The following is a 21,737-nucleotide window of genomic DNA, read 5'->3' on the forward strand; positions in this document are numbered from 1 at the left end:
ACTTCTGTGTTTTTAGCAAAATGTTTTCCAGATATTTAACTACTCTCATTTTACAGGGGTTGCTAAGGTACTCACAGACTAATGATGCAATATGGGACATGACAAAAATTCAATGCATTAAAACCATGTTACTGTTTCCTGATAATTAAGTCTTCTTCATATAGTACTGTTTTGTTGAAGCCATTTCTTTTGAGTAGATCCAGACATAATAGCCTGTTTGGTGTGAACGTCAAGTTAAAAATAAGAAGTATTTATTATATAGAAAATAGGAAGTATTTATTATAAATATTTATACACAGTCCTTGCTTAACTATGGTAATTGGGATCAACAACTCCATCACTAAGCCATGTGGTCATAAAGCATGACATCATGTGACCATGCCAACTTACATGGCAGTTGCAGCAGTTCCAGTTGCCATTGTTAGGTAAATCTCATGTGGTCGCAGCATCCCATGGTCATGTGATCACCATGTCCTGTTCAGACTAAGGCGACCAGGCAGATAAATATCAAAATGCTTTTTATTAAATAACTATTTACAATAAATAAGTCCTTTGAATCGAGGAAGAACTGGCTTCAATCAAGACCACCTAGGTAGCGGCAAGGCAACCAGCAAGATTGCAGGAGGAGCCGGCAACAAGGCAGCGGAACCGGACTCCCCAATGAAGACTGGGAGGCTGGAAGAGACTGGAGTGCAGGATGCTACTAAAGATGAAGACAGCAGATCTCGAACTGGAACATTACTTAAATTAGGCTGACACTGGAACACTGGATGAAGCTGACCGGAGCCCGCTTCTGCGGGCTAAGGGCCAGACTGGACTGGACTTGAGGACTCAGGCTGGACTGGATACTGGGAGCTGGAGGCTCAGAGCAAGACTGAGAACTTGGAACAAGGCTGGACTTGACTGGAGGTCCTGGACTAGGCTGGATTCTCTGGACTAGGAACTTGGAGCAAGGCTGGAGACTTAGAGTAAGGCTGGACCCAGCTAGAAGTCCTGGACTAGGCAACGGTTCAGTTTCACAACAAGATGGGTGTGAAACTCCTGAGCAAGGTCGAGCCATCAAAGCATGGTTAAACAGGACCGAAAATCCACAGTGAGGCTGGAGATCCAAGGCACACCAAAACCGCATGGAAGACCTGGATCTAACCAGCGATCTAGAAATGTTGCAAGGCTGCACCAGAGATTCGGGGTGGAACTGTGGACTGGAGGCATGACAAGGTGGAAATGGAGATGCTGGGCTCAGTTGGAATCCCAAAACTGGGCAAGAAACGCACCTGGAATTCACACAAGATGACCACAGAGGGCCAATAATGGAAGCAAGGCTAAGGTTGCTGGGCTCGGCGATAAGAGAATCCTTGATGGCAGCAAAAGCAGGATTTAAGTCCTCTTCAGTGGAGAGCAGTTGCACTGATTCCTCTTCAGCAACAGACGTTGTCTCTGATGCTGGTAGGGACTCTTCTGCAAACGCTGCAGGCTTGTAGGATCAGTTGTCTCCAGCAGCTTGCTCCTCGCGCATCTGCCTTTTATGCTGATCCTTCACGGTCCTGGACCCTTCTGCAGCCAATTGGGCTGCCTTTTCTGCCCATTGTTGGTGCATGCTGATTGGAGGATTCAAATCCTCCACTGAATCTTGGCCAATCAGCACCTTAGGTTCTTCCCGTGCTGCTGACTCATCTTCTCATTTCGGTTTCCCGGTTTCAGGCCGGTAAGTTTCTATTTCCTCCTCTGACTCAGAAGGAGTTTCGATTTCTGAGTCAGAGGCAGGCTTGATTCTCACACACCATTTGCAACCTCCTGCTGGCTTCCCCACTGACTTTGCTTGTCGGAAGCCGGCAACAAAAATCGCAAATGGTGATCACATGACCACAGAATGCTGCAACCATCATAACTGCAAGCTGGCTGGCAAGCACCCAAATCGTGGTCACAGGACCGCGGGGACACTGCAATGGCCATAACTTTGAGGAACCATCATAAGTCCCCTCATTCAGCATCAAAGTAACTCCAAACAGTAGCTGAACGACTGGTCGCTGAACACAGACTACCTATATTACAAAATATATTTACTATAAATACTATAAATACTTCATAAGAAATGGGAAGGTGTATGTCCTGACTAAGCAAAGACCACACTGAGACGAGGAGAAAGTCTCTAGTGTTTTATTTACTGCTGTTGTAGACAGAAAATCCTACCAAACTGAAGGAGCATGGGAAAACCCAGACAGATAAACCCCAAAACTCAAGGCAGGTCTGTTCTGGGTTTCTTTGAATGACAGTTCAAAGTCTCTAAACTACGCATGCGTTTTCCCCCCTGGATAGGGGCCTCCTCCTGCTCACCATCCATACTCATAACAGTGTAGGTTTAAATCCCATAGTTATTGAAGTAGTGGGTGATCATCTAGACTTTGGGACATAATACCTTCACAAAATTCTATCAAAAATTCAGCAACTGTCATTCCAATAAAACCTTTTCCTAAACAAATTCAGAAAGAAACATATAAATGTGGTGCCTTATGCTAGAAACTAACTGCTATACAGATCTAGAAGAAGAAACAGAAAACCACTTGTTCTCATCTAGAGCTTCACCTACACACCCTGAAATCAACAATTATCTACAGCTTATCTTGAACAATGGTATTCCCTATTCACAGGCCTTGAGTTCTAGGCATTTATTTGGTTAAAGATAGACTCTCAATCTAAAATTTAGCAAAAACCCTGTGGCATACCTAGATGTCAAAACTATTTTCAATGTCTTCTTGGATACCTTTTACATAACCTAATTATTCACAACTCATTCACAACTATTCACAGCCTCCTATCTCCAAAACAATACATGCCATAATTTGTAGCAATACCTCACTATACTCAGCTCCTATGCAAAAAAACAGACACCACATCATCCATGGCAACTTTCAGTACCTGATGGGAAAATTTCAATTCTGCAGGATACTTTAGGACTCACTATAAAATTACCTCCCATGAGCAAAGAAATGAAGTTCGGCTGAAATAATATGAAACCCCTCTGTAAATACTATTTCTCATGGATTAAACAAAGATGAACATTTCTTACCATAGTCCATGTGTTAACAACACACTAATTAAAGAATGCCTGTTTCACCCCACTATTTGGAAATGGCCACTATCAAGTAAGTAATCACTACAATCTTTACCATATGTACTTCAATAGTTCCTGACCTCCCTGTTCACTATACCCCTACTTATGATGGTTATACTCAGAAGACTTCTCATGAAGTAAATTGTAGTTCACAAAAGACTGTGCTTTATTGAATAGGTCAGTTATTCAAGGTACCCAACAGTGCTCTGTTGCCTGTGCTATATCCAACTAACACAGCTACTCCCATGCCCCACAAATTAAATCCTGATGTTGTTACTTCCTTTGGCCATCATCTACATTTTTTTTTTAAATTGAAGATTTTATGCAAACATTTGGAAAAGATTTAACCAGTGGTTTCCACCAATATTACTGATAAAGATGAGTTTCCCTGAACTGGCCAGTTAGGAGTCTTTTTTTATATAAAGATAAAAAGTCATTCTAAAATACCAATTACTACCCTAGCACTTCTTCAGTCATGAAAGATCCAAGATAGGAAAAACTGTGTTCAAAGAAATGGATAATAAATTGACCAGGAAACATTATCCTCTCTTTATAAAACTGAAGAAAGGAATTATGTAAGATGTGGGAATCATGTAGAAAGATTTCTTCCTATTTAATGCATTAGCTTATTCTTGAGGGTGCCATGTACAAGAGTTCTTTTTTTCTCTCAAAGTCAATTAGGTATCATGTATATGAATACAGCTACTATAATCTCTAAATAGCAAATTCAAAATTTACTTTTAAGTAACATCACTTTACAAAAAAATCAGAAATCAGTAGTGAATGCTGACAGAAGATATTCAAGAAGCCAAAGTTCACCTCGTGTCAAAGAATTGTTAAGAAACATTCTTACCAGTCCGTAAGCAGTGCTCCTCTCGTGTTCCTGTGTTATATCAGCTACATATGCAAATATGACAGAGAACGTAACAGCAAAAATCCCAGATACAGAAATCATTGCGAAATACCACCTGCAAAATCAGAGCCATATTTATGTATTGTAGCTACACAAAAAGCTTTAGGTAACTATAAACCTATCTAACAAAAGCATAGTTTTAGTTTATTTATTAATTAGATTTATATACCACCCATGTTTAGTGACTCCTTTGCCAAGTATACTCAGTATAAAAGACCTAAACTGACTCACTTTAACACGGAAACAGGTAACCAAATCCTGCCATGAGTTTAACAGATCTCTTTTCTTAATATCCCCCCCCAAAAAAACCACCAAAATACCCACACACTGTTATTTATGCCCCACTTACCATGGACTTATCTTCATTAATGGAATAGGGACACAAGTGAAGAAAACTGTAATGAGGAGGAAATACTTTCTTCCCCAGACATCAGACAGAGCACCTATCAGTGGAGCACTCATGAAGGATAGAAAACCCTAAGAACAAAATGGCAATGATTTTAATCCATACTGATCCCTGTTGTTTCTAGTAGTTAATCAATGCAGTAATGTACGCAATGTGTAGTAAAATGTCTTACATTTTGGGAAGCACTTACTGATAAGGTATAGTTTAAAAGACTTCAAAACAATTACAGAAATAAACCATTTCCTTTAAAACACACACACAGCTGGCCAGTGAAACCATGTAAGTCCCAAACATGAGTGTTATTCCTTTGAAATCCAGTAAAACTCTTTAAGTACAAGGAAAGATTGTTTCCATGGCAATGGCAAAAGTGAAAGTTGCTAAACAAATGGGTGAATTGTTCACTGTAATATGTTTCAGCGTCCATCTCAGTAAAATGAAGAACTGCAGTCTCCATCAGGTAGAGATTACATTATAATATACAAAAGGTCACAGTGACTATAGATTGCTAGCAGCATAAAGTCATATTCAAAGGGTAGATCAAAACAAAATAAGAAGGTGAGAATATGTTATGTAGTATAAAACCAAACATCTAACTATCCTAGGATTATGTTTCTATAGCGACCAACATTGCCCACAGATAGGACATGAGAGCAGTATCATCTTTCTGCTACTAGAAACCTAGATGCATCCTCACTAAGTAAGGTGGATAGTCTGAGATTAGTAAATGTTAGTTTTAAATGCTAAAATGGATTTATTGTAATTATTTCATTGAATGGAGAAATCATTTGATAAAAATTTATTTTTTATTCTTTCAAAACTTCATCCTCTTTAGGATTTTTTAAAAAGCAGTATAATTATTTTGCATTATCCAAACCTGTAGTGAGGACTTCATTTAAACCTTTTTATTTGCTGCATATATTTGCAACAAATGCAAGGTTGAGGAGTGTTTCAAAAAAAAGGTCAAAGGACTGCAGCAGTAAATGACCACACTTTAGCTAATAAGAGCAAAGACAAATCAGTTTTCAAAAAAGAAGGCTCTACAAGAGAAACTGGTGATTAAAGTTTGTTATGATGACTTCATGCCTCTCTGAAAAATCTGAAAACATCACTATCTTTTTGTTGAGCAGTGTGAGTAATAGTACATCAGTAATAGTATTGTTTTTACTTGTTCCTCTGCTTACTTTCTCCGAAGTGTTCTTTAACAGCACAACCAAGTTAATTTGTTTGAATTTTTAAAGTGGAATGAATACTTACACCATACAGCACAAGTCCTCCTCTTTCTGTTGTGGTATTCATTTTAGTAATTACTAGAAATCAGCACAGATTTGTTATGAATAAATCTTGCCAATCTCTCTGATTGTGGGAATGCTGTAAATTACTTCAGCAAAACATTTGACAAAGAGGCTACTCTGAGTAGATATGATTTGAAAGAATGCCACACGGAAAATCAGGGTCTGTTCTCTCTTATTCCAGAGTGCATGTCACAGAACCATGGATTTAAGTTATAAGAAGGCAGATTCTGATTGAATTTTCAAGGGAAAAAAAATCCTTCTGGGCAGTAAGACCAGTTGGACAATGGAACTCACGACCCAGAATGGTGATCGGTTACTCTTCACAGCATGTATTTAAGCAGAGCCTAGGCAGCTATCTGTTTAAACTAAAGCTGGCATGCTTTAATTTAGATAGCAGCACTGAACAGGAGGTTGAACTCAGTGGTCCAAATGCCCCATTGGTACATTATGATTCTAAGATCAGATTTGCTTAGCCTTTGTGTAGTCAGTATCACATATAATGTTCAGTTTATCATTCATATATGCAAGTTGGCAGGTGACACAAAGCACAACAAACAAGAAATAAATCTAGTAAGAATGGAACTGTCACAAACCTTTATTTAACTAGAACACAATAAAACAGTTAATTTGAAAAAGGGAAATTTTTCCCTAGAATTTATCTTATGTCATTATTGCTTGAAAAAAACAGGATAGGGGGACTTCCAGAGGAAGAATGGTGGACTGATGATGGCACCGCAAAAAGTAGAGCCAATGACTGTGGCGAAGGACAAAGAGCCAGCGAGTAGACTGGCTCTTTGAACCTCTTTGGACAAAGGAGAAGACAAGAAATCGCCCACAAGTGTTCCAGACAGTAGCTCCTTGCGAGGAGACTGCAAAACAGTGGTCTCCAGTGGGTTATGAGCACTGGGAGACAAGGGAATAGTCATCTTGCTCAAACTGTGGTTGGTGCCTTTGAAAGGACACTAAGTTCATATACTTCCTTTTCTAATCATGTTCAGAAATTGCTTATTAACTACTTTTCAGCTATTAGAAACCTTTGGGTCAACAAGTCTGAAAACACCAGGTGAGTCTGCCTTCAATCCTTAATGAAAGAAAATTTTAACTACAAGCTTAAGAACTTAATTTTTTAAAAAAACAGCAAAAGGTTGATTAAAACTTGATTTTAGAAAGTTACAAACAGACTAAGGGTCCAGATAAATTTGAAATAAGATTTTGGAATTAATTATAAAGAATCCTTCCCTTGGGTAAATTCTTTGGTTTTGATTTAAAAAAAAATAGTAAGATTTTAAAAATTGGACACTAGGGGGAACTAAAGATTTCAATCAAAAAACACATAAACTTGACTAACAGTTACAGAATGGTGCAAAATATTCTAACACTGGAAATACTGAAGGATTTTTTTTTATGGAGTCAGAAATTAATATTAACAATGTTCAACAGCAATATATGCCTCTATGGATAGACAGTGTTAAAAGATGTTATGGAACAAATTTTACCTGACAAGACAGAGACTGAGTTGAAAGTGGACTGACAAATGGACATACAGAAGAAACTGGCTGATGTTTTAATAATTAAAAGGGACAAACAATAAACCAAGAGAGTGACCTGGATAATTTTTCTATATCGGACTTACAAAAGAGACTTGTTAGAGCTTTGAAGAATCTCGTGAGAAGGGACAAAGAAGAAATAAAAAGAAATCAAGTTCAACAACATTATTTGAATGGACTAAAGATTAAGATTGTTAGAAATAAAAGGAATATAATATTGGTTTATTTGATCAAGGTTAAAATAGATCTGTTGTTATTTCTGGTAATCCATAATAGACTTTTGCTGACACCAGGACTGAAATGACACTTCTTGTTGATACATAAGAGATGGGATATAGGAAGATCATTTGTTGTCATTTAAGAGGAGATGAAAAGTTACTAAAATTGTTTATACTTGTGATGAAGGCTGGGAGTTACTTTATATATTTCTTTTTCTTTACTATATTTTTACTTTTCTTTCTTTTCTATTTTTTATGTTTTTCCTATTTTTTCCCCTTTGCACCTTTACTCTATTTTTCTACCTTCCTTTCTTTCTTTCCTTTTCTTTCCATTTCGCTACCTTTCTTTTAGTTTGTATTTATTTTTAGTATTGTAATTATAATTTTTAATAAAATTACTTTAAAAAAAACAGGATGGACTTGGCCTCATGCACAAAAGGTAGTAAGACTGCATGAGCAAATATGCCTACAGAATTCCTTAATTCAGGCACCACTAAGTTGATGAAGGTCACACCTGGAAAAAAGGGCCTCCAAGGAATTGCTTAATTGATGAGCTGCTTCATGTTAGAACAGAAAATCTTCCTTAAGTGTAAGAGTAGTTCAACAAAAAACAGTCACAGCTATTCTCCAACTGATTAATTTAATGACAGTGCCACAGAATGGTGTGCTTTGTTTCAAGGTAAGCCGTTTCTTACATATGCTTTTAATCTGCTAATTAGCTGTAATATTCCAGCCCATTAATGTTTGATAATCTACAAATAAATTTGAAGTAAAAGAAGACTAAAACAGAAAAATTAGACTGATAGATAAAACCAGGGGAAGGTTTCTTGACTGCAACCTAGGTGCTTCTGAAAACTTGATGCTTAAGGATATCAGACTCGCTGACAAAACAGTCAAATGCTGACCAGTATCTAGAGACTTGTGAAACTCATGCCATACACTAAGGGAAGCTTTGGATTTATTTCTCAAATATTTTCAGCAGTTTCTGATACTGTATGGTGGTCAGATTTTTAACACTGGAATACAATATTGAAAATGTATTTAAAAAGTAAATTCCTTTGGGCCAGCTCATTTCACCTACCTACCTACCTTTCCATTCATCCATCCATCCAACTGATCCCAGCCTTGAGCATTCACTAGGTAACAGCATATATTTTCTTTCTTTGCTTTAATATTTATTACCTCTGAGAATTTCAAAACATACTTTGATAATACTGGTACTTAAAAATACTAATCCTTATACATCAAATTGGATCATTGGTACATTTAGTTGACACTTCACATTATTCATCCAAGTATATCACCGATGTCAAATCCTCCAACAGCTATACTTTCTGGACACATGGTTCTAGAAAGAGTTCACTCCAGAAGGTTCTTCCTTTCAAACTATTCATTATAGACTGTCCAAGGAAAATATACAGTTGTTAAATATTGAAATTTATTTTAAAAATTCCAAATATCCAAAATATACTCTAAATAATGCTTTTGGTATAAGTATTGTGAGCACTAATCAGAGCTTCCTTGGAAGGGAAGGTATTACACAAATACAAAGAATTAAAATGGACAACAGAAAAAATGCTCCAAAGTCATAATTTCAAAGAAAGCTATTTTGTTTTCTGTGCAAGCTATATGCAGACTTGCTATTGCACCGTGGAAGAGCTTGAGACCTGATGGAGAAGATTAAGACTTGTTTTGTTTCCTCCCTTAACCACCAATGTCATCTCCATGCTGTTCTGGGAAGCATTTTCCCATTCTCTACATCCTCCCTGGAATGGTTCTGAAATACTGAAAGAGGCTTTCTACTTCATTTCATTCAAATAAAGATTCCTATTCATGCATGGGGCCAATGCAGAACACTAGTGTTTGCCCCATGAGACGTGCTTGTACCTGGCTTGAGCTTAGAAACAAAACAAAACAAAACAAAACAAAACAAAACAAAACAAAACAAAACAAAACACATTCTTAGAAAAGCAGCCACAGATTAGTCTGAAATAAATCAATAAAAATACCTAACAAAATATAAATTATGTTTAGCATCTATCAGTCACACCAAACCAAGACTTATGGCAGATCCATATATCTATGCATTCATTATCTTTCCCACAGAAGAAGATGGCTAGCATAAAAGATCCTAATCTGTTTATTTCATTTCTACTTTGGAAGATACACTTCCTCAACAAAACTGGGATTCTACAAGTAGACTGTAAACGAAAAATCACTACTGAAGCCAGTGGGATTTAAATAGTATACACATAAGCCTTTGTGCAGCTACGTGCTGTGCACCAGTTATGCCCCCTCCTGGACCAGGAGGCCCTTCGAACAGTCACTCATGCCCTTGTTATCTCTCAGATAGACTATTGCAATGCGCTCTACATGGGGCTACCCTTGAAAAGTATCCGGAAGCTTCAGCTGGTCCAGAATGCAGCTGCGCGAGCTGTTTTGGTGCCCCCAGAAGGGCACATGTAACACCACTGCTGCGCGAGCTGCATTGGTACCAGTTTGCTTCCAGGTCCAATTCAAGGTGTTGGTTATTACCTTTAAAACCCTACATGGCATGGGACCAGGTTACCTGAGGGACCGCCTCTTCCCCATTACATCAACCCGTCCCAACCAATCATGCAGAGAGGGCATGCTACGGACCCCGTCTGTAAAAGAATTTCATCTGGCAGGGTCCAGGAAGCAGGCCTTCTCCGCAGTAGCTCCCGCTCTGTGGAACATGCTGCCCCCGGAGGTGAGATTGGCCCCATTGCTCCTGGCCTTTCGGCGGAGTCTGAAGACCTGGTTCTGCCGCCTCGCTTGGGGTGGAGAGGGGAATAGAGTTACATGGGGATGGTTGTTATAGACTACTCCTCCCACACTTGGACTGTTTTAGATCTTTCATTGCTTGGATTTTTATTCTTTATTTTTATTTCTATTTATAGTATTTTTATTGTATTTTATTATTCTGATGGTTTTAATCATTTGTTGTAAACCACCCAGAGGCCTCCGACAGGAGGAGATGGGCAGGGATAAATTAGATAGATAAATAAATAAATAATTGCATTAATCTTTGGAAAGTCTCACTAACGAAGTAGATTTCCCATGTACACAAATCACATTAGTCAGAGAATTGTCAAGAAAGAGACCTTTACACATGATTTCCTTAAAAGCAGGTAAAAAGCATTCCAGTGGCATGAAAGATGCATCAATCTAGTTTTCCCCTAACACTTTTTATGTAAAAATTCCTTTTCCTGTCCAGCTATCATGCACTTTTCAAAATACTGACATTTTCTGCAACTTTTTAAACATGCTCCCTGATAAAACACATCAATGTAAAGGTCAATATACTTTTCCTTTTTCGGTGCAGAAACATTTAGACTTGAATTTAGAGCAGCCCTTCCATTCACATAACTGTTGTGATCCATAAAAAGAGGAAGGGGCAAAGGTTGTTCTTGATTTGCCTTTACTCTGCAGCCTCCAGAAGTACTCTCCAAATGGTTTGGTATGCCTCCAGTGCACAAGTATCAAAACTAGTTAGTAAAACTAATCCTAGTCCTCAGCTTTCCCAAGATCTTTGTTTTTTTACAAAGTCAAAGTGTTCCAAGTCAAAAGCAGTGTGAAACAAAACATAGGTGATCTGTACAGGTAGTCCTTGCTTATTGACTGCCTCATTTAGCAACTGTTCTAAGTTAAAACAGTGTAAAAAGAACAGCTTTGTGAACAATCCTTGCACTTAAAACTGTTGCAGCATCCTACAATCATGTGATCGCCATTTGGGCACTTCACATTTACAACTGTCGCAGCATCCCGCAGTCACATAATCACCATTTGCGTGCTTCCCAACCAGCTTGTGATAAGCAGAGTTAATAGAAAACGCAGAAGTAAAATGGTCACATGTTTCGCTTAATGACCATGGTGACTCGCTTAATGACTGAATGGGAAGTGACGTTGTAAGTCTGTCACAGCCTTGCAATGTTCCTCTTAACAACCGTGGCACTTCGCAGTGGAGTTGCCAGTCCCAATTGTGGTCACTAAGCAGGGACTATCTGTATGCTTGTTCTGAGGGTGAAAATGTTCCAGCCTTTTCTTAGCAGGATCATTTTCAGCAATGTTGTTTCAAGTACTTCAGCTTTTCCAACTGCCTGATTGATAAAATATTTTGCAAAATGTGATCATCAACCCCCACCCCAAATGGTTCTGACCTAGCCAGTACTGCAACATGGTCTGGTTCCATCCCTGCTGCTACTCGGATTGGATAGATGTAACGAGGAAAGGGATAAGAGAAAATCAGTAGTTATCCAAGCATATGACCCTAGTCACGGATTCATCTAGATCAGACATAGTGCTACACTTGTATACAAATTCATTTCTATTTGGCTGGTTCCAAACATGAACACACCTGGCTGCTAGGTAAGTAAGTGTACTGCTTTCTAAAAACTACTGCTCTGTGGAAGTTAGCAGGTTATGTTGCAAGTGTTTAGTACGTTCTAGGCTGTGCTTTTTGCAGACAGGTATCTATAAAGGCAAAGAGATATGTAGTTACTAAAGCTGTTGTGGCTTTTAGGCTGGAAATTGTAAATGCAAACATTGTACTGTTGATTTTGTTGGTTTCTGAGCATTAGTGCATGGCTTTGTGCATTCTGCATATGCTCTTCTATCAGTGACACTGAGCTTTCAAGCTACAATCTACAAATGCAAAACACGCTCCTTATTTCATACAAGCCGCTTGCTGAGGCCAGATTATTTATGTATCACATTGATATGCTGCCAATTTCATTTAGACCTTTTATTGCTTCATTTTTTTATTTACTAAATATCAGTGCAGCCTTACCCATTGAGAACTAAAGCCTGCTGAGTTCAACTGGTCTTACACATAATTAAGAACAGGCCACAACGGTAGTTACATAACTAGCTTCGCAATTTTTTTAAAAAAAAGTGTTTATGCCTGTACTTTCTTTGATGCTGTTTTTGTAACTATAAATCATATAAAATTTCCAATTTAGAACTGCTGTTCTGTTAATCAGTAAGAGTGATAATAGTATTTAGAATATTCTTACCTTAACTCCTTGAATGAGGCCATTCATTAGAAATGTATGCTGAGGAAATGTTTTATGTAAGACCTAAAAGAGAAATATTTTATTTCAAAACTAACTTCTCAATTAAAGTAAATGTATATTTAATAACTGCAAAAGTAAAAGCTCCCTCTAAAAACAAAATTCCTCCATTCATGAAGGGAACTGCAATCTAACAGAGGCACAAAGATATAGGAGGGGAATACATCCATTTTTTTTCTTGACTAGCAATTCTCCTTGAGGTCGTCAACATTACCTGTCTAGTTCTCTAGAATATGGAGATGGTGTTGGGAACAACAGTAAAAAACTAAAGTTAAAGAAATTTGCCACTAGATCCTTTTCTCCTGAGCCAAACTTCACTGAACACAAATCAAGGACCAACCCACAATACAGACTAAGTCATCACTATCTCGGTTAAAGAACTAATTATGGCCATATGCTCCATAAGTAAACATCCCATACCCAAAAGAGGCATATCTTCACTAGTTGCTAAAACTGATATTAACATTTTAAACAATTCATCCATTGCAATAAAGGCTATTGTCCGTATAATAAGATAACAGAGGATACTTATTTAATTATGTGCACACACATTTCCAGCTGCATGAAATGTGGCAATAGTAATTTGATACACTGAAAGAACTGATTTGCTGTTAGAAAAAAATAAGCTTATTAATACATTGTACAATCTTCTCACAAGCTATTGAACATCAATATGAGATGTATCTGCATCTATCCCACAATCTACTTATAATAGATACTACACAACCCATGACCCATTGGGTCATTGTTTCAGAGATATTTCCTTACCAGATTCTTCAATACCTCCAACAATGGCAGAGCTTCTAATGTACTGCCTTCACTGGAAAAGTTCTTAAAAAATTCAGGGAGATATTCAGAGATGTATCTGCCTTGAAAATAGCCCATGTCATTCATATTGGACTGTACAGCACAGTCAAATATCAGTAGTTGACCACAGGAAATATTTTATGACGTTTTGCATTATGTCATAAAATGTTTTATGATAATTTTTATGTCATCAAATGTTTTATAAAATTTGCCAAATTTCAATTCCATGGGAGTCATGGGTCCTGGATTTTGGACATATTTTGGAGTCACCGTGAGTTGGGCGGCCTTATAAATTTGTTTAATAAATAAAACATAAATAAATAAAATATTCTTAAGATAGCCCATTTGAGGTACCTTGCTTCAAAAACTGTTGCCCTACGATGTACTGTTTCAACCAGTTAAAGGTTACCCACAGACAAACAGGACAGTTTTAGTAGTATATAGATGGCGACAGCTATTTTGACTGTGAAGAAGGAAGAAAAAAATGCAGAATTTGCATTATGTAAATTGAAAGCACTAGGTCCAAGCAGCACAGGAGGGGAATTAAAATGTTGCTCAATGTATAGAATACATTCTCGGTCTGAGAACAAGCTCACAAGCCATTCCCAAAACTCACCTGACCTTCAAAGGAAGCCTCTAAGGAATTGATACTACAACAAGAAATTGGATTGGCCTTGACAAGAGGAATGTTACTTGATTTCCATCAACTGTAATTAAACATCTATCACTTCTATACTTCAAGTATTGCAATATCTCAGCAAATAAGAACCCAACTGACAGTAACTAGAAATAGAGGTTTTACAGCAATAACAAAAGAAATTTATTGCCCAAAGGAAGAAAACAGCTATGAGGCTGTTCTTTGTTCTAAACAATGAGACACTAGCAGCATTCACATACAATGTCAAGCACCAGCCTAGGAGTGGATGAGAACTGCCCTGGAAGCCAATGCTCCGTATCTAGTGGAACAAAGCTGGCATTTTAATGAAGAGAACTCCTGATTTCCAGTATAAAACTTAACATGCTGTTTTATTTGTCCAAAAGGATGGTGCCAGCTTATCACAGAATTTTTAGGATACACCTGTTATACTGGTGATCACCTTGGATTTTGTTTCAAGAAATTCATGTTCTCTCTGCGTTGGGTGTCAATGCAAGCACAACTGATGTCCAGTCTGGAAGACCCTAATTCTTGAATGTGTTCTAGATCTCTGCAAAGTTTCTGGGTTCTTCCAGAAACCTATGAAGATTTCCTGCCTCTCTTGTAATCCACAATGTGGCTCATAGCCTCTGAAATCCTATTTGTTGAGAGTCCCTGTTAGCCACAAAACAGCTTTAGGAAAAGGCAATTCTTCCAACCAGTAGAGAACAGAATGGTTCCTTCCAGAAGAAAAATCCCCAATGAGGTTGCAGCTGATGGGATCTGCAAACTTACTGTGAGCATGGGTGTTGTGAGAAGCCCCCAAGCAAAAAATTCAAGGAAGATCACAACAACAGCATGGTACACACTTGGTCGGCCAATACCTTGCTGTTAATAAAAAGAAAAATACAGTATTAATAGCATACAGACCTTAGGAATTTGTAAAACAACCATTTATATATTAGAAGAGATGGAAACTTCTTGGTTTTTTAACATAAGATTTGCAGGGAATTATGCATGCCACTTTAGGGAGCAAAGATACCTTGACTCTGTAGATGCCCTGTTGCAACCCCTTCGAGATAGCCATTTAGGGATGGAGGGGCCTCAATTTCAACTTATAGAGATAGTGTCCCTTGCTTGCATCTGCCTGTCAAATCCCTGTCCCCATTTAATGCTTATTCAAAAACACAAGAAATACATTTGAGTAGACTTTTACACAAGAAACAGAACGTCCTCCTTCACACCTTAGAACTCCATGCATCATGAAAACTTTATCAGGATGCTTTATTTACAGACATTTGTATTCTGCTTATCTCTAAACATTCCAGCCAGCTAACAACCAAATAATAGAACTCACAAAATAAAAAAACAACATTAATACATATAAAAAATATAGAATCAAAATATAACAAGCATCTGTAAGAATTAAAAACAATCCACACTGCAGTTGAAGGTTTCTCCAGAAGAGTTATCAAGGCTACATGAGAAGTGGGAATTTTTGCTCCTTATTTAACTGTACAGTTAAATTTCACTTTGACATTTAATTTTCAAGGTTTTGCATTTAATGCCTCTAGAACTTATAAAAATTAACCATTTAATGAAAATTGCTAGTAGAAGGCCTACTCTCTGCCATTTTCAAAAAAACTGAGTCCATCAGATAACCAAGATTCACTTACCCAGAAACACATAAGGTACTTTCAACTTTGCCTAACACACTAACATTACTGTATAATTCAAATAACTGCAATATCTTGCTTTATGGTGAAGTAATTACTCATTATGTCATTCTCTGAGTATGATCCTTATTCTCCAATTCATTTTCTTTATATACTATCCATAGCATCCTTAGAAAGCAAAAATAGCAAGAGACTACTCTTTTGCTAGATGTGCGTTCATATACATGCATATATGTATATGAATGCATATATGCATGTATATGCATTCATATACATATACAGGGAATGTACATGTATATTCCCTCCCAAAGCAGGGAAACCTCACACAAACATAACCATATGCTATAGATGATTGTTGTATTCTGGTCAGTGTTGTAATAAAGATATGTATATATGCAGCATACTGTAGGGTTAGGGTTAGACGAGTGGCAGGAACATACACACAGATTTGCCTTTGGAGGGTGTTGGATCCCATCATGGAGCTATTTTATGATGAAAACTGCAGAAGCAAATTTGTGAAAGTATCCATGGCATGACCCAGATCTCTGGAAAAGGCTCTACTGCAGGGAAAGGTGGAAGGAAAGAGAAGAGGACAACTAGCAGCAAGGTGGATGGACTGTTCCAATGGCAATGATGCATGTTGGAAGACCTGAAAGAACAGGTCAGGGATAGATTGTTATGGAGAAAATCTATCTATGTGATCGCTTGGAATCAAAAACGACTTGATGGCACATAATCAGTCCATCCATGGAACTGGTCTATCAAATTTCCCAACACACCTACTGGCTCCCAAAGGTAGGAACCTCATTCTAGACTACGTTTTTTAAATACATGTCAGTCTGTTCAGCTGCCTAAAACCGAAAGCGAATCTTCAAAACTGAAAGCGATTCTCGGAAGATCTATTGAAATAAATGGGATGGGTTCAGAAGACTTCCAGCAGCAAAACTCTTCACTGGAGGACCAATCTGTCACCCACGAGCCCCAAGGCTTCATAGGGGAGGGTAGCTATTGCCCTTACAACCGCAACCATTCCAAAGACAAGCCGGCCAACCCATCCAAAAGCAGAGGAACGACAGAAAGAGGAGGAACAGCGTCTCTCCGATTGCAGGTCTGACTTCTCAACGCTGAACCCAGCCGACACCTCGCCCCCACGAGCAGGGCGAGCGCCCCGGGACACTCCGCGTCCCCCCGACGGCCAAAGCTCCCCCGAGCCTCAGCGGGCGGAAGCCGCGGGGAGGGAAAGTGGGGGTCTCTTCCCGGACACTCACCGAGGCGCCTCCGCCCGGCTTGAACCCGATTCTCCTCACCAGCATGATTCGGCTGCCGCACTTTCTGCCGCCGCCGCCGCCGCTCGCTCCAGAAGCCGCTGCTTCGCTCTCCACCACCGCCGCCGCCGCCACTGTCAAGGCCACCACCTCCGCTTCCCGGCCCGGGGTTGGAGGAGGAGGAGACGGTGGCGGCTTCGGCTCGGGGCTCATTTCGCTCCCATCTTGCCTAGGCGGAGGAAGCGGCGGCGAAGCAGGGGCTCCGGGCGGCCTCCCGCCGGCTCCTTCATCCGCTGCCACCGTCTCAAGGGCCAGGCGACGCGCGCGCGAAGAACAGCGGAAGAAAAGAAGGCGAAGCTTAGGGCGCCGCAGCGACTTCTGGCGGCAGCGCCCCTCCCCACTCTCCAAAACACCTTCCTGCTGCCAGTGATCACAGGGACGGCCACCAAAAGCCACGCCTCACCGGAAGGTACGTCACATACGGAGAAGGCGGAGCTTCCGCAAAGTGGAGACGCTAATCATATACTGTAATAGGCAACGTGGGCGGGATCCACCTCCCGGAGGGCGGGAATAGTTCGAGTGCGGAGGCTTATTTTGTGTGGTTCCATTCAGAAGGCAATTAGGTGTTTTCACCTATTTTTAGGTATTACACTTTTCTTTCCTAACCTCCAGATAAGTGAGAAGGATGCTGTTGTGCTCACACTCCCTCTTTGTACATGTTTATGTGTAGTGGGTGCATTTTTAAATATTGTTTTGGTGCGTTTTCATTATTCTTGCTTTTTATTCTATACGATTATGAGTGTATAAGGCGTTGTATGTAAAATTATTAAATATTACTGTTTTTATTAGATAATACGTGCCAAGGATAATTATTATATACAAAGTATTGGGAGTGAGAGAGAGGCAAGGTGGTCCCATATTAAATTACCTTTTAGCTATACTGAAATTCACTGCTTGTTACTTTTTTTGTGTATAAACGCTGTTGCTAAAGGCTTTCTCAAGGGGAGCTCCACTCCTGGTAATTTGTGGACACAACCATATAGTTTTCTTGGCAACAATATGGAAGGAATTTGCTATAGACCCCCCCAAGGATTTATTTTTTTAGCCCTTGGATTTCCTGGAGTTGTGACATCCAAACATTGCTCAGGTTTGCTCTTATTTAACTTTTTTTTTCTTTTTTTTACCCTTGTTTAAGAATTTTATTAAGTTTAAAACAAAGATAAAAACTACAGAAAAACAAAAAAGTACAAAAAGAAACTAAAAAAGTGTGAAACAGAAAAAGAATTTTAAAGATTACATACAAAGGTGACTTTCAACTTTCAACAGCAAGAATATACAGCAATTTCCATAGTCAAACCCTTACTCTTTATCAAACCAAGATCACATTATTTCTATACATCCTTCTATTGACACATACAAATCACTAATACAATTGCTCCTTCCCCTTATATAAAAAAAGAAAGTGTATGTGTGTGTGTGTGTGTATTTCTAAATCAACTTCCCTCCCCCTTAAACAACATCCATTTAATTATTTCCTTCCTACCACTATTCTATATATTTCTGTCCACTATAATAAAAATCAAATTATAAAAACATATAAGTTATCTGCTTTTATAATTAATAATACTACAACAGTTTTGCCCTATTAAGTTTAAAAGCCAAAATAGAATATTATTATATCTTATCAATACTTTTTAAATCATATAAATCAAAAGTCCTGTAAATCTTATTTAACTCTTTTTCTGTAGTTACCCCAACCACTTACTTCTCAATGCTAATCACCTTCAACCCATGGAGTAGGGATTAGGTTTCGGTAAGCATTCAATATCATGATGCAAAATCTAATTCTATAGTGAAATGTGTCATAAATTCTTAAATGATACTATGAAATAAATAAATTTATGGTCATCAGGTCCAAAAGTCATTGATCCCTTTCTTAAACAGGGTTAGTTAAACAAAAGAGATTATTTTATCCAAGGAATTATTAAAGCCTTAGGAATTTGACATTTTTTTCTGGTAATGAGGATGAGACTGGGCATTTTATTGGATTTTTTTTTAAAGAATTAAACTTCAAGTTTATTAAAGAATACACAAAAAAACAAAATAACAGAAAACCAACATAAACAATAACCAAAAAAAGAAAAATATAAACAATCTAAGTATATCACATGTATATCAAATAATAAATACAGTGTAAAAACTTCTAATTTAAAAAGGACGAAACTATTGTTTTAAGGTATGAAATCTGTGCCAAAGGGAAACATATTGCATCCTTTTTGGGGGTGGGGGGATTGGTAGAAATACTGCTTTTTCAAAAATGGATAAATTACACATCTCCTGAATCTAATCCTCAACGTCTAGATTACTAATACTTTTCCAATTTCTCAAGATAATACTCTTAGCACTTCCCCCTACCTGACATAGTCAGAGTTCCTCAAAAACAGAGCAAACCAAAAACATAAGCTGTTTTAAAATCAAAGAAAATTTGATTTTGAAGGAACTGTCTTCAAAGCATAAAATGGCAAGACTGATTCACTAATGTTTAAGTTCTAAATTCTGTAATAGTATTAACTGACCTGCTCCACTTGTGTAGTCAGAAATTGCCATTAGTATCATGGTTTAGTGGTTAAGGCCCCAGGCTAGAAACAAGGAGACTGTGAGTTCTAGTCCCGCCTTAGGCATGAAAGCCAGCTGGGTGACCTTGGGGCAGTCACTCCCTCTCAGCCCAACAAACCTCACAGGGTTGTTGTTGTGGGGAAAATAGGAGGAGGAAGGAGTATTAGGTACTGTATGTTTGCCACCTGGAGTTATTTATAAAAATAATAAAGGTGGGATAAAAATTAAATAAATAATGGTAAAGAAGGGAATGGATTCCAAAATTGTTATCTGAATTTCATTGACCTGATGGAGTTTAGAAGAGCATCTGACAGTCAAACACAGCATGTTGATATTCAACACTGGTAATACATTTGGCGCATGGGTTTGCTAATGATAAAAATTGCTTCAGTTGTAATTCACTATATTGATGGAACAAATATAACTGCCTATTTCGGTTATTAAGAAACAGAATCAATGGAATATCTGGATTCATAGCTTCATCATACTGCTGTTTCTTTAGAGAATAAAGAATAGACAATAAAGCAATTTCTGTAGCGTTTGTAAAATTAAAATGTAAATTGTTTCATCAACATTTTATTCTGAAAGAAATATATTGATTACATCAAGACTTACTCTAGGTAAGTATAATTAAGTCTATAATTCTATGCAAACGAACTCATTATATTCAATTGTGTAGATACATATCTTTGGACTACTAATTAAGCTGAAATTTGCTGCTTTCTTAAAATTAACTAAGGGCTCTTATAGCTATAAATGCTGTCCACCAGTGCCTGAGCCTGCAGAAAAGTATGTAGGCATAAATCATGCATTCCGCCGCCTCCCACCTCCACCCCTGGCAATCCCTATTCTGCCACAAATGGTACTGTGTTTGCTTGATTATAGACGAAGTTCAGGAAGGGGATTGCCCTGGCTTCATTTCTCCTAACAAGCATCATCTACTAATGGGAAAACAGCCACCAATCTCTCTCCCTAGCATGAGGCAGGATGAGATTGGGTAAATTTAATCTGATCCTTGGATGGCAGGTTTAGCATCTATCCAACTGCCATCTCACTGGGGGCAAGTGCTGGTGGGGGGGATAGCAAGTTATTTCTGTATCATGCTTTTCTGAAAATGTGCAAAGCTCAGAAACAGCACAGCTGACGGGTAAGATGGATATGGCAGATGTGGGGTTAAGTAGGAAGAAGCAATTGGCAAGCTCCATCCCTGGCTAGGGCTGAATGGTCATAGCAGTGCAGGCAACAAGCAAGCAAGGAGTCCAGTTCTGACCTCAAGTCTGGCAGCACCCAGAAATAACTAGGGAATGGCCGGAGAGAACCTGAGTGCTAGAGCAGACATCTTGAGTCACACAAATCTAAGCAGCCTGCCTGTAGCAACAACAGTCATCACCATAGCACCTATTGCTAACAAAGCTGGTATGGAGTGGGCAAAATGATACCTGCCCTCCCTCCAAGAGGGACATAATACTGTTAATTCTCTTAAAAGTAGTAAGTAAATAATTAAGAAGCACTGCACAAAGTCATGGAAACTGCAGCTGAATGAGCCTGGTCTTAGGTCATTGCTCAGTTAAGAGTGATAGTCGAAGCACTTTTGTATGAGTCCTCAGAGGTAATAAAAATTATGAAAATGGCAAAACATCATGTCAGCCAAAGCTGTGGAAAACCTGTAATGCACATAGCAAACAGCTGGCAGAACCTGACTTCCATTTCCCTGTTAACTCATCCTGTATAGGACAGGACCAGCACTCTTTCAGGAACATTAACCTGTGTTTCAAAACAGGTCCAATGCTCTTTTAGAAGATCGCTAACCCTATGTTTATAAGGAGCCTGCATAAGTCCTGACAAGCCCTGTTGAAAGCCCCAGTCAGGCACTACGTGGGCAGATGCCTCTGCAGAAGCCTGGGGTCTGCCTTGCAACCTAACCCAAGCTCTGGAGGGCAGAGCTCACCAACCACAGGGAATGGGGTGTTCTCACAGTAGCCAAAAGTGGCCAATAACAGCCAGGCAGATCATAACCCTTGAAACTGTATCCACAGCAAACATTGTGTCAGGATAAGAGGAAAAGCGCCACTAGGAAACTGAAGCAGCTAAGGAGAAGTTTAAGCTAACTCAGGTATGGGCAGGGCATGAGGTGAATGCAGTCATGAGGATATGGCAG

At 38.7% G+C, this 21,737-nt stretch overlaps 1 protein-coding gene across 2 annotated transcripts in view; it reads right to left on the reverse strand.

The window, feature by feature from the left end:
* Nucleotides 1-17,415, reverse strand: part of MFSD14B (major facilitator superfamily domain containing 14B) — a 37,429-nt gene extending 20,014 nt beyond the window's left edge. The window contains exons 1-5 of one of the 2 annotated variants that reach the window (XM_063295230.1): nt 17,006-17,415; nt 14,818-14,910; nt 12,525-12,587; nt 4,375-4,502; nt 3,966-4,080 (exon numbers count right to left, since the gene is read on the reverse strand). In XM_063295230.1, coding sequence (XP_063151300.1) covers nt 3,966-4,080; nt 4,375-4,502; nt 12,525-12,587; nt 14,818-14,910; nt 17,006-17,176 — 570 coding nt within the window. In that variant the 5' untranslated portion in view covers nt 17,177-17,415. Of the gene's footprint in view, nt 1-3,965; nt 4,081-4,374; nt 4,503-12,524; nt 12,588-14,817; nt 14,911-16,966 lie in introns of both variants that reach the window. The other variant, XM_063295229.1, reaches the window with a different exon arrangement.
* Nucleotides 17,416-21,737: the final 4,322 nt, after the last annotated feature.

The sequence above is a fragment of the Candoia aspera genome, chromosome 2 (assembly GCF_035149785.1).
Source record: "Candoia aspera isolate rCanAsp1 chromosome 2, rCanAsp1.hap2, whole genome shotgun sequence".
Lineage (NCBI taxonomy): Eukaryota > Metazoa > Chordata > Lepidosauria > Squamata > Boidae > Candoia > Candoia aspera.